The 11,318-nt window shown below is 53.4% G+C and overlaps 2 protein-coding genes across 2 annotated transcripts; one reads left to right on the forward strand and one right to left on the reverse strand.

Moving 5' to 3' along the window:
• The first annotated feature begins 1,168 nt into the window (after positions 1 to 1,168).
• Positions 1,169 to 5,378, forward strand: Asic3 (acid sensing ion channel subunit 3). The gene is made up of 11 exons (XM_041640690.1): positions 1,169 to 1,981; positions 3,039 to 3,189; positions 3,426 to 3,553; positions 3,712 to 3,907; positions 3,993 to 4,049; positions 4,158 to 4,305; positions 4,578 to 4,669; positions 4,748 to 4,827; positions 4,922 to 4,993; positions 5,124 to 5,182; positions 5,300 to 5,378. The coding sequence occupies exons 1-11, from the start codon at positions 1,445 to 1,447 to the stop codon at positions 5,376 to 5,378; spliced, it is 1,599 nt and encodes a 532-aa protein (XP_041496624.1). The 5' UTR covers positions 1,169 to 1,444.
• A 1,229-nt stretch (positions 5,379 to 6,607) lies between these two features.
• Positions 6,608 to 11,157, reverse strand: Cdk5 (cyclin dependent kinase 5). Its single transcript, XM_041640731.1, has 12 exons — positions 11,027 to 11,157; positions 10,357 to 10,445; positions 10,211 to 10,278; positions 10,050 to 10,110; positions 9,895 to 9,951; positions 8,663 to 8,758; positions 8,461 to 8,535; positions 8,210 to 8,306; positions 7,961 to 8,030; positions 7,463 to 7,523; positions 7,278 to 7,358; positions 6,608 to 7,134 (listed from the first exon to the last, which is right to left on the reverse strand). Exons 1-12 carry the CDS (start codon positions 11,061 to 11,063, stop codon positions 7,048 to 7,050), a joined length of 879 nt encoding a protein of 292 aa, XP_041496665.1. The 5' UTR covers positions 11,064 to 11,157; the 3' UTR covers positions 6,608 to 7,047.
• Positions 11,158 to 11,318: the final 161 nt, after the last annotated feature.

Genomic DNA, 11,318 nt, shown 5'->3' on the forward strand with positions numbered 1-11,318 from the left:
GATGCCCTCAGGCTATGGCTCCTCGTCAGAGTCCCTCACACTCCGCCAAGCCAGCTAGTGCTGAGCTTGTGCTAGTCCTCCAGCTCGAGAGTGTACCCACCCCACCCCTGCAGCTCTACCCTTCTCTTCTGAATTCCTGGAGGTAGCTCCATGCCTTGGATCACGTGCTGCCTTTGCCCCGTGGGGGGGGAGGGGTTAGGGCCTGGAATGCCCTCCAGGCATCCTCCCTGCTCAAGACTAAAAGGAGTACAAAATGACTCAACTGCTATTAGGGTGGGGGTAGCGGATTTGGTCACAGCTATCAAATTATAAGGCAGTAGTCAAAACCCAGGAACTTGGAGTTTGACTGATCGCAAAGCTGGTATTGAAAGGCTGGACTCCTCGGTGCTCATTAGAGAAGACATAAGACATCACCTCTCCATGATGGTGTTGGACCACTTTCAGAAATGAGGAAGCTTCCCAGGTGCCAGAGGTCATGATCCTAGAATATGTTAATCAAGAGAGGAAGGTGTCAAGTCACACGGTACCCTGGCTATTTTGCGGGGTAGCAGGAGAGTCCATAGTCATTGCGGAGGAACATAGCCTCACAAACAGGAGGGCGGGAGAATGAGGAGGTGGGGTCTGGGACACTCAAACACAGAAAGCCATTGGATATGGAATCTGAAGAGGGCCTAGTCATGCAGGATGCTGGGGGCATAGGAAAAGAAGATCTGCTTGTGCCAAACCTCCCACCACTCTTCAGCTTGGTCAAGAGCCAGGTCCACTCTGCGAAAGAACAAATGGTTATGCCAGGTGAGTTCATGGAAGGGCAGGAAAGGCAAAAGGAAAGAGGGGCTGAACCAAAAATCAGCAGCTAACCCTCTGGTCTGGCATTCAGGGGCTGTGACTGGGAGCCTGAGGGGCCCCAAAGGCATCCCCAACCCCAATACATGTCTGGGTTTCCTTCAAGCCCTACCCAGCATTGCTGCGGTTTCCTCCTGGCGCCTCTGGTCTCTGACAGCAGTGACTCCCCCCGTGCTGCACTAATGGCTCAGCCTGGGGCCCCAGGGACCTTCCCTACCCCCCAGACTGCTCTGCTGGCCCCCAGCCCCCCCATGCTGAAACCTAATCCTCTGCAGCAGCTTCAGCTCAGTCCTGATCTCCAGCCCCTGCCTGCCACTACCTCCTGCGCCCTACCAGGTCCTTACTGCAGAGCCCCAGCTCCAAGGAGCCAACGCCTGTTCTGGGGAAAGCAGAGCTGGACCGAAATTCATCTCATCCAGTCCTACCAGGCCAGTACCTCTCATTCTCTATCCTCTTTTCTACCTTCTCCTTTGCTCTCCTCCCTATTCCTCGCTGAGCCACTTAACTCCCTTTTCAATTCCCCAACTGTCCTATAAAACAGCCTCTGTCACTCCTTGGAGTCCCTGTACCCAGTCATCAGTCCCTTCCCTGGGCTATAGCCATGAAACCCCCCTCAGGACTGGAGGAGGCCCAGCGGCGACAGGCCTCAGACATCCGGGTGTTCGCCAGCAGCTGTACAATGCATGGTCTGGGCCACGTCTTTGGCCCAGGAGGCCTGACCCTGCGCCGTGGGCTTTGGGCCGCAGCTGTGCTCCTGTCGCTGGCGGCCTTCCTCTACCAGGTGGCTGAGCGAGTGCGCTACTATGGGGAGTTCCACCATAAAACCACCCTAGATGAGCGGGAAAGCCACCAGCTCACCTTCCCAGCGGTCACTCTGTGTAATATCAATCCATTGCGCCGCTCCCGCCTCACACCCAATGACTTGCATTGGGCTGGGACAGCATTGCTGGGCCTGGACCCTGCTGAACATGGTGCCTACCTTCGTGCCCTGGGCCAGGGCCCTGCACCGCCTGGCTTCATGCCCAGTCCCACCTTCGACATGGCACAACTCTACGTCAGAGCCGGCCACTCTCTTGAGGACATGCTACTGGATTGCCGCTACCGTGGCCAGCCCTGTGGGCCTGAGAACTTCACAGTGGTGAGCCAAATGCCCTGAGACCATGTCTATAATCCTCGGCCTTGTTAGCCCAAGATTCCCCCAAAACAGGGAACTTTAACACCCCTTGTCTGGGTATTCCTTCCTGCCTGCCAGCCATAGGCTCTCCACTCACCAAGCCATTCTGTCTAGTCTAGGAAGTGGCTTCTGGGGGTTCTCTCCAGCTCACAATTAGACATTTGTGCACCTGGCTATGCCTCTCGGCAAGGACACTGACCCAAGCAGGCTGCAGGGCCAAGGGCCAGCTGGTAGAGACACTACTCCTAGGGTAAAATTCAATACCCTGGGCCTATTCTGGGGCAGAAGACCCCTCTCTGCTAGGAGAGGACTTTCTTCTGTCTCATCCAAATTTTGTCACCCCAAAGGAGGACAATAATAGATCCATTGCCTTTTATTCCAATTACTTCTATCGGCTGCGCCCAGGACTTTGGTGAGAGGCAGAGGAGCTGGAGTGAGTAGGGAGGTCTCCCCATTCCACATATCTATATATGAGGCTAAGGGCACTGAGATGTGGGCTTCAGAGTTCTTTCAAGGAGAGTGGGAGACTGCATGAGACTTGGTATCAAAATGTCCACAGCATAAAACAAGTACAGTGGCGCACACCTTTAATCCCAAAGCCTGGGAAGCAGAGGCAGGAGGAGCCCTGTGAGTTACAGGGAGCCTCATCTGCACAGTAGAGAGAAAGTGTATCAAAAAAGAAAGAAAGAGTCTTAGGGCAGGGTGGAAATTCAGCTAGATCACCTAGATTTAGTAACCTAGGTCCAGTCGTCCTCCCCCCCCAAGTATTTAAGTAACACATTGAGGGGGTAAGATCCAAGGATTTGTATAGCAATTCATACCTATAATCCCAGCACTTGGTATTTGGAGGCAGGAGAACCAGAAATTGGAGGGCATCTCGGCTATATAGCAAGCACCAGACAAGCCCAGACTGCGTGCCCCACACCCCCCAAATGACAAAAACAAAGAGAAGGGGTCAAGGAGGGGAGTGCTCCCATGCCCAAGGGCTTGTGTAAGAGAGGGGCTATTCCTTTCTTCCCAGATCTTCACTCGCATGGGGCAGTGCTACACCTTCAACTCCGGTGCCCACGGGGCAGAGCTGCTCACCACCCCAAAAGGTGGTGCTGGCAATGGGCTGGAGATTATGTTGGATGTACAGCAGGAGGAGTACCTGCCCATCTGGAAGGACATGGGTGAGGGGCACAGGGTCATTTGCCTGTGAGGAGGGATGAGGGGGGGAGGCATGCATGAGGCTGGGAAATCACAGAGACCATGGGAAGGAGAGGAGGCAGGTGTGCAGGGACGAGTTTCAAAGCGCATCTTGTGAGAAAAGACAGGGCTGGCTTTTCCAAATCCTGAGGAGAGGAACTGCCAAGGGATTCTCTCCTGGGAGTGGAGTGTCTGGGGCCTTAAAGGCCCCTCCCTGCAGAAGAGACCCCGTTTGAGGTGGGGATCCGAGTGCAGATCCACAGCCAGGAGGAGCCCCCTGCCATTGACCAGCTGGGCTTCGGGGCAGCCCCAGGCCACCAGACTTTTGTATCCTGCCAGCAGCAGCAAGTATGTTGGTTCAACTGTCTGTGCCTCCCACCTGCCCCAAACTCCTACCCACCTCAGAAGACCCTCAGACCCCAAACCACAATGCCTCAGCTTGTTTCTGGGGCCCTCACCCCACAAACTTCTATTAATGCAGTCTCCTTAACCTTGTCCCTCCACAGCTGAGCTTCCTGCCACCACCCTGGGGTGACTGCAATACTGCATCTGTGGACCCTGACTTTGATCCAGAGCCCTCTGATTCCCTGGGTTCCCCTAACTCCAGCCCCAGCCCTCCTTATAGTTTAATAGGGTGTCGCCTGGCCTGTGAGACCCGCTATGTGGCTCGGAAGTGTGGATGCCGAATGATGCATATGCCTGGTAAGAAGCTGGGGTCTGTTGAGAGTAGGGAATGGGGGTACCCTAGGGGGCGCTCTTGGGCTCCGTTCTCATCGTTCTATCCTAGGAAACTCACCAGTGTGCAGCCCCCAGCAGTACAAGGACTGTGCCAGCCCAGCTCTGGGTAAGGGCACGACTCTTCAGCCTCCCTGTCCCGTCCCCATCCACTCGGCTGTTGACCTCAACCCTCTTACTGAGTGGTCCTGATCCTTGCTTTGGGGCCTGCCTGCAGACGCCATGTTGCGAAAGGACACGTGTGTCTGTCCCAGCCCGTGCTCCACTACGCGCTACGCCAAGGAGCTCTCCATGGTGCGGATTCCCAGCCGCGCTTCAGCTCGCTACCTGGCCCAGAAATACAACCGCAGCGAGACCTACATCGCGTGAGCAAGGGCTGGTAGCAAAGCTGAAGGCACAGTGCCTGAGTCGAGGGGTTCCTAGCAGGGAACAGGACCGTAGCCCTTCTGCACACAGCACAGGCTGGATTCATCTCCACATCATAACCGGTTCTGGGACTTTGGGCAAACTACTTAAACTTTCTGACTTGGGGGATGAGAATAACCCCAGGTTCTCCAAACCGGCCAGTGCATCCACACCTACTTCCCCCTGGCACCAGGTGGTGTACAGCAAGCAATTCCGGCTTCTTTTCCTCCAGGGAGAACGTACTGGTTCTGGACATCTTCTTTGAGGCCCTCAACTATGAGGCGGTGGAGCAGAAGGCGGCCTATGAGGTGTCGGAGCTGTTGGGTGTGTATGGAGTACCTGGGTCTGCAGAAGTGTGGATAGGGCAGGTGACTGTGAGCTGACAGCACTCTGCCTCCACAGGAGACATTGGGGGACAGATGGGACTGTTTATTGGAGCCAGTCTGCTTACCATCCTCGAGATCCTCGACTACCTCTGTGAGGTGGGACAGAACCCCAGACACGATGGGGAGGAATCAGGCCTCAAGTGTCCAGGGAGGTGTATGTTGGCCACCTATTCCTGTCGCTTGCCCCCAGGTTTTCCAAGACAGAGTCTTGGGGTATTTCTGGAACAGAAGGAGCTCTCAAAGGCGCTCTCGCAGTACCCTGGTAACAGTCCTCTCACCCTTCCTCACCCCTAGCATCATAGGCCTCACCCCAGACCTTAAATAGTTGGTCCAGGAGCTATCATGTGCAGCCATCTTGGCTGGTCTCCACTTGACTCTCCCTTTTCCTACAGCTTCAGGAAGGGTTGAATGGCCATCGAACACATGCTCCCCACCTCAGCCTGGGCCCCAGGTAATATAAGACATACCCCATAAGGTCAAGGGACAGGACAGGTCAAGAGGAAGAAATTCATGTCTAGGACGAAATAGGTGGAGGGATCCCGCTCAGTGCTGTGGTTTGTCCCACCAGGCCTCCTACCCCTTCGTGTGCTGTCACCAAGACACTCTCTGCCTCCCACCGTACCTGTTACCTTGTCACAAGGCTCTAGACCAGCTGTAGCACCTGGCTGCAGCGTGACATCCTGGACATATCCAGCCTGTACATTTTTGCTGTCTTCATGCTAATAAAGCTCTAGTGCATATGCCTCAAGGGTTGCCTTACAGATCAGACACTAGCAGAGTTGGTGCCAGCCTCCCCACTTCCGTCCACTGTCCAGCTGGGACCTGGGTCCAAGTTAGGCTTTACAACTCTCTGGGGAGGGGAAGGGTAATCTTAAGAGATCAATCAATTGCACCTTAGTGTTAATGAGCTTATCAAACCCATTTTAATTTTTTTTTTTTTGAGTAATGGGGACTGAGATCGGGGTCTGGAGGATGCCTGCTATGCAGTGTTCTCCTGCAGAAGTGCATCCCCATCACTTTTGTTCTTCAGAGGCAGGGTCTCACACACTTCAGGCTGTGGGTGAACTGTGCACCCACTGATGATCTTGATCCTAATCTTTCTGCCCACACCTATCAAATGTTGAGATCGTAGGCATATACCACCATGTTTGGCTTCCAAGCTCTTTTTGTATCTTGTTTATTTAGAAACAGAGTCTCATTAAATTGTCCAGATTGACTTTGCACTCTGCTGCCCACACTGGCCTTGCAGCTCTCCTGCCTCAGGCCTATTGGTAGCTTGGAATACAGGCCTATACCGCCAGGCCTACCTTCTATCAACAGCTAAGGCAGGCTTTGCATGCCCAGATGTGATGGCCCACAGTGGGCATGGTCAGTAGGTATTCGCTGAACCAAGAGTATAGCCAGAACGAGGTTCTAACTAGTTCAGCGAGAAGGTGGGAGTGGCAGGTTTACACTAGAGGATCTAGTCCTCGTGCAAGAACACAGGTTGGTGTCCTGCTTCCGAAGGTCATGCTATGGGAAAGTTTTTGCCTTTCCAACCACTCCACAGAAGCTGACAGCCTACCTGAGACAGCAGGACTGAAAGAGCCGTGCCTTTTCCTTCCTGCCAAGAGGGCACACTGGACCTCTGCCTCAGCTTGTTTCCTTCTTTTACTGTATCCCAACCACTGGGAGACTGGCAAACAGGAACTGGGAAGGACTGTTCTCATGACAGAGACCCACACAGTTCTGGGTCCTTCCTGCCCCAGCCTACAACTCCGACTATCTAGAATGTGGAAACACCCATAGAGAGGCCTGGCCCATTCTCCCCATTCTGGAGGAGGCTCAACTTTTGCACACAGGCCAGCAGCATCCTACCTCAGAACTGTATTTGGCCCTTCTAGGCAGAAGAGAAAAGTGTGCAGGAGGATATAAGCCTGCATGTGGAGACAGCGCTGCCATGATACAATCAAAAGGATGGGGATCATGGCTTTCCTGTTCCCGGTCTCAGGACATGTGTAAAGAGGCAGAGCAGACAGTGAGCAGCTCATTGCACAAGATGTAGGCAGGGTCACAGAGGGTGGTAGGTCAGGGCAGGGGTCACCAGCCACCCTTCAGAGCCACCCCGCCACCATATCAGCAGACTGTGGGAAAGGAGCCAATTTATGAAATTAAATAAAGTCCATGGAGGGAGTGAAAACTGCGGGCCAGGGCAACTCTACCCTGGCTGGGCCCAGCACAGCTGGGACTCGGCTTCCCACACCCCACTTCTCCACCCTCCTGTGAGGGAGGCTTAAATAGGCCAGGCCCCAGCCTGGCCACCAGGGGTCAGAGAGCCTACGGGGGACAGAAGTCAGAGAAGTAGGGGTGCTGCAAGGCCTCCTCTGCTGAGATGCGCTGCACAGGGTTACACTTCAATAGGTTCTGCAGGTGGGAAGAAAGGCAGAGGCGCGCTCAGACCAGGACAGCCCACCATCTTTTTGTCCCTCTGGACAAGCACCACAATCCCCAGTTTCTAACCCTGGGCAGGCAAATGCCCCTATCTGCGTCTACCCCTAGGTGCCTACCTGCAACAGATCTCTCCCTGTGGCATTGAGCTTGGGTACGACGTTCACCAAGGATGTTGTAGCTGGGTACATTGGGTAGGGCTGTAGAGGAGGGCCAGGCAGAGTCAGGCCAGAGATATGGAGCATAAGAGATGGAAAACAAAAGGGTCCTCTAATGAACTAAGACCTCCCATAGCTAGTCACACCTTATAATCTGGCAGCTTGGTCATGGCAGGCCATTGTTCTTCAGTCGGTGTCCCTAGCAGTGTGTCCATGTGGTCAAGGGTCACTTGTGGGGAGGGTTATACCTACACCTCAGGGGAGAGGGGGAGGATTCCTTACTCCCGCCTTCTCTTCTCTCATACCATCTTGCTCTATGCCTGAATCTAGCCTGAGATGGACCCCATTTTTATGGTGTTTACAGTGGACCAGGAAAATCAACCCCTGATGCTTGTGGTCCTAAAAATGAGAAACCAGTCATTTTCCTCCAAGAACCCCTACTCCTTTATCCTAAGGCTTACTGGAGCAACTTTCAACTGCCTCATCAGGTGTCCAACAGGCTACATCTCTCCACAGTGTGACCCCATGCAAGGACACTGTGGAGGGTAAGCAATGGTGATCTCTGACCCCTGCTCGGAGCTCCATGCTCACTCCCTTTCTACAAAGAGGTGGAGGAGAGTGGGCTAAGGGCACTGGAAGGATATCGAAAGATCCTCTTCAGCTGGTCATCCACATCATTGCCAGGGAAGAGAGGCCGCCCCGCATTAGCCAGCTCTGAGAAGGAGACAGGGATAAAATAGAGCACATGAAGGACCCATCATTCTGCAGTGCCCCTGTGCCTTCCAGTCCCAGCCCCAAGAGCCCCTCTCCCCTCCCTCACAAAAGATCCTCCAGACCCTATTTGTTAACCCAGCTGGGAAAGCAAGTGCTTCTGCAGAACCCCAATGTGTCACCTGCAAAGATGCAGCCGGCTGACCACATGTCGATGGACGTGGAGTACAGCTTGGCCCCAAAGAGGACATCCGGTGGGCGGTACCACAGCGTGACCACCTGGAGAAGACCCCACCCACAGGGAGCCCCCTCCCACTTAGAGTGCTGGAAGGAGGTCCAGGAGGGGCTCAGAGAGCAGAGGAAACAACGTGGTATAGAGAAGCCACTGGGGGACTCCTTCCCTTCAATCTCACATACCACTTCCCAGGCTCACCTCAGCAGAGTAGCAGCGGACTGGGATACCAAAGGCTCGAGCCAGGCCAAAATCAGCCAATTTCAACTCCCCATTCTAAGGGGAGATAACACAAGGGGGACATGGAGAAGACTTTTAAATGGTTTAGGGCAGGCTCCAGCTTCCTTCTCCCCATCCCTGGCTCCGGTTTGTGTAAACTCAATCCCTGTTCCCAGAGCAATACCCTGTTTATGAGCAGGTTCTGGGGCTTCAGGTCCCTATGCAGCACGTTGCGGCTGTGACAGAATCCCAGGCCTTTCAGCAGCTGGAAGAGGAATGACTGGGGAGAGGCAAAGAAGAGTAAGTCAGATCCACTGTGCCCTATAGCCCATATGACGTGCAGCAAATTGAGAAGTCCATCCAATTATTCTGGAATTGAGTGCGTGTGTATATCTGCAGAGGCCAAAAGTAGGGTCACCTGGACCTGGAGTTACAGGTAGTTGTGAGCTACCCAATGTGAATACTGAGAAGAGAGTCCTCCGCAAGAGCAGCAAGTACTCTAACAACCGATCTCGCTTTTCAGCCTCTCATTCGGTTACTTTTATAAATCTGCTTCGCATGCACTGGGTAGAAGAGGTACAACAGTAACCAAGCTGTCCTTGCTCCTCACACTTTTCTGGCCTGGCAGGTTAGTGGGCCTTCCTGCATCTCAGGTCCATGCTTGTCTCCCCTACATGGCTCCAATTTAGCATACGCGCCATAACCATCAACACAGACACAAAGCTATAGCATGGAACCTGGGTCACGGCACTTGGTCTTGGGCCTAGAACAGTGACTGGTACAAAGCAAAACCTACAGCATATATTTGTTGTGTTAGCTTTCCCCTCTTAAGATTTAGTTTATTTTTAAATTATGTATGTATATGGGGTAGGGGTATGTACACATGAGTGTGGGTACCCTTGAAGGCCAAAAGTGAGTACTGGATCCCCCTGGATCTGGAGTTACAGGTGGTTGTGAAGCCACCTAATGTGGGGGTTGGGAACGGAACTCACATCATCTGCAAGAGTAACATATGCTAACTGCTGAGCCATCTCTCCAATCCCTTTCTGTCTTGTTTTTGCCTTGATGTTTGAGACAAGGCCCTGCTATGTAGCTCAAGCTAGTCTTGAGCTTGAGATCCTCCTGCCTCGGATTTCTGAGTGTTAAAGTTAGAAGTATGTGCCCCTCTGCAGGGATGGTATTTGTTGAATCCAAATATTTCAACAAATATTTCTCATGTGTCTCATCTCTCGAGTACAAATGACATCATTAAAGTCAGATACTGTGCAAGTCAAAGAATGTTCACCAAAACTAGTAGCCTTGGAGGGCAGAACCAGGTTTTTTCTGGTACTCCAGGACTTCAACCTGTTACCCAAGGAGTGCTGATACTATAGGCACACCTGGGCTCTGTGAACCCCCAGCCACACCCTGCCTCACCTTCACAATCTCAGGGTCCAGGTCACCATTGCAGCTGTCAAAATATTTTTTCAGGTCCTAAAGAGACGAGGGTGTGGAGAAGAGGACAGAGTTCAACCTTAGTCTGGGCTCCTATACCCTCCCATGATTACTAAGCCCCCCAGGCCCTCTTTCACCTGATCACAGAACTCAAAAACCAACGTCAGCTTCTTGTCACTATGCAGGACATCATGAAGCCTAGGGAGAATGAAAGGCTCAGCCAGATCCCCCAATAGGCCTCTAGCCGCCCAGTACCAGCCCAGTCTAATGAGGGCCTAGCTCCTCCAACAGACCTTACCTGACAATGTTTTTGTGCTTCAGTTCCTTGAGTAGACAAATCTCCCGGAGGGCTGAACTTGGCACACCCTACAATATGCAAGGGGACAGTAGTCATAGCCCATCCCAAATAGGCCTTATACCCATCCCCCCAGGCCTCAGTCCTACCTCATCGTCATCATCCAGCCTGACACGCTTCAGAGCCACAATCTCGTGGGTTTCCCGGTTTTTGGCCTTGAACACAGTTCCATAGGTGCCTAGGGGAAGGTCGGGGGTGAGGGAGAGGATTCTTCTCAACATCTTACTGTGTAAGGGCAAGTTTTCAGGTAAAGGCTGGGCATAGAGTAGTTTTGTGAGGGAGGATGCCAAGGTGAAGGTGTCTAAAAAAGCTCAAGGCTTCAGCTGCAGGGAGAATCTGCCATAAGCTCGGGGGTGGGGGGTAGGGGGTGGGGTCGGGAAGTAGCGAGGAATCATCTAGGAGAGCAGTGAAGGCCTGCAAAAAAATGTTAAGGTTGGAGGTTCTGCAGTGAATTGAAGCAGGGGTTCCAGGTGAGGTTTGCATGTGATGCTGAGGCTAGGGCTGAGAAATGCAGGAAGTGCCGCGGCTAGGAAGACGGGTCCATAGAGACAGCTAACGCTAAGAGCAAGAGTTTGCCGCAGATGCTAACACAGGGAGAAGGGCTGGTATCTGCACCGAGTGTTGGATTCAGCGGCCAGGTCTTTTGACCAGTGCTGAGATCGGACCCTGCAGGTATAGATAGCTGACGGTAAGGGAGCAGGGACTGCAAGCAGGGTCTTCAGAAAAGGACCTTGCAGGAACATCTCGTGGTTCCATTACCTTCCCCAATCTTCTCCAGTTTCTCGTATTTCTGCATCGCAGCGGCCGCGGGGACCCCTGCGGGCCCTGGGTTCTAAGACTCCCGGCCCCGGCGTTGCAGAGGAGGTGGTACCCACAGCTCCAGCCCCGCCCACCCGCTCCCCCACGCTCAGGCGTCTGGGACTTGTAGTTCCGAGATGGCCATGTTTCCCAAGAATGCCCGTGACGGAGGGCATGAGGACTACAAAGTCCAACAGGCTGCGCTCGGACTCTATGCAGCGATCAACTCCCGGGACTCGTTTCCACCGCAAAG

Source organism: Microtus oregoni, unplaced genomic scaffold (assembly GCF_018167655.1).
Source record: "Microtus oregoni isolate MIOR12 unplaced genomic scaffold, Mior012 000064F_ref0000363, whole genome shotgun sequence".
NCBI lineage: Eukaryota > Metazoa > Chordata > Mammalia > Rodentia > Cricetidae > Microtus > Microtus oregoni.

What these genes read in the sequence shown, in the direction of transcription:
- Asic3 (XM_041640690.1), top strand. Translation starts at nt 1,445, where the DNA reads ATGAAACCCCCCTCAGGACTGGAGGAGGCCCAGCGGCGACAGGCCTCA. An exon ending in GCCCATCTGGAAGGACATGG is followed by an intron (nt 3,190 to 3,425) that starts GTGAGGGGCACA and finishes CCCTCCCTGCAG; the next exon opens with AAGAGACCCCGTTTGAGGTG. An exon ending in CCGAATGATGCATATGCCTG is followed by an intron (nt 3,908 to 3,992) that starts GTAAGAAGCTGG and finishes GTTCTATCCTAG; the next exon opens with GAAACTCACCAGTGTGCAGC.
- Cdk5 (XM_041640731.1), bottom strand. Translation starts at nt 11,063, where the DNA reads ATGCAGAAATACGAGAAACTGGAGAAGATTGGGGAAG. An exon ending in CAGCTGAAGAGGATCTTTCG is followed by an intron (nt 7,524 to 7,960) that starts ATATCCTTCCAG and finishes CCACATGGACAC; the next exon opens with ACTGCTAGGGACACCGACTG. An exon ending in CCAAGCTGCCAGATTATAAG is followed by an intron (nt 7,359 to 7,462) that starts GTGTGACTAGCT and finishes CCTCCTCTACAG; the next exon opens with CCCTACCCAATGTACCCAGC.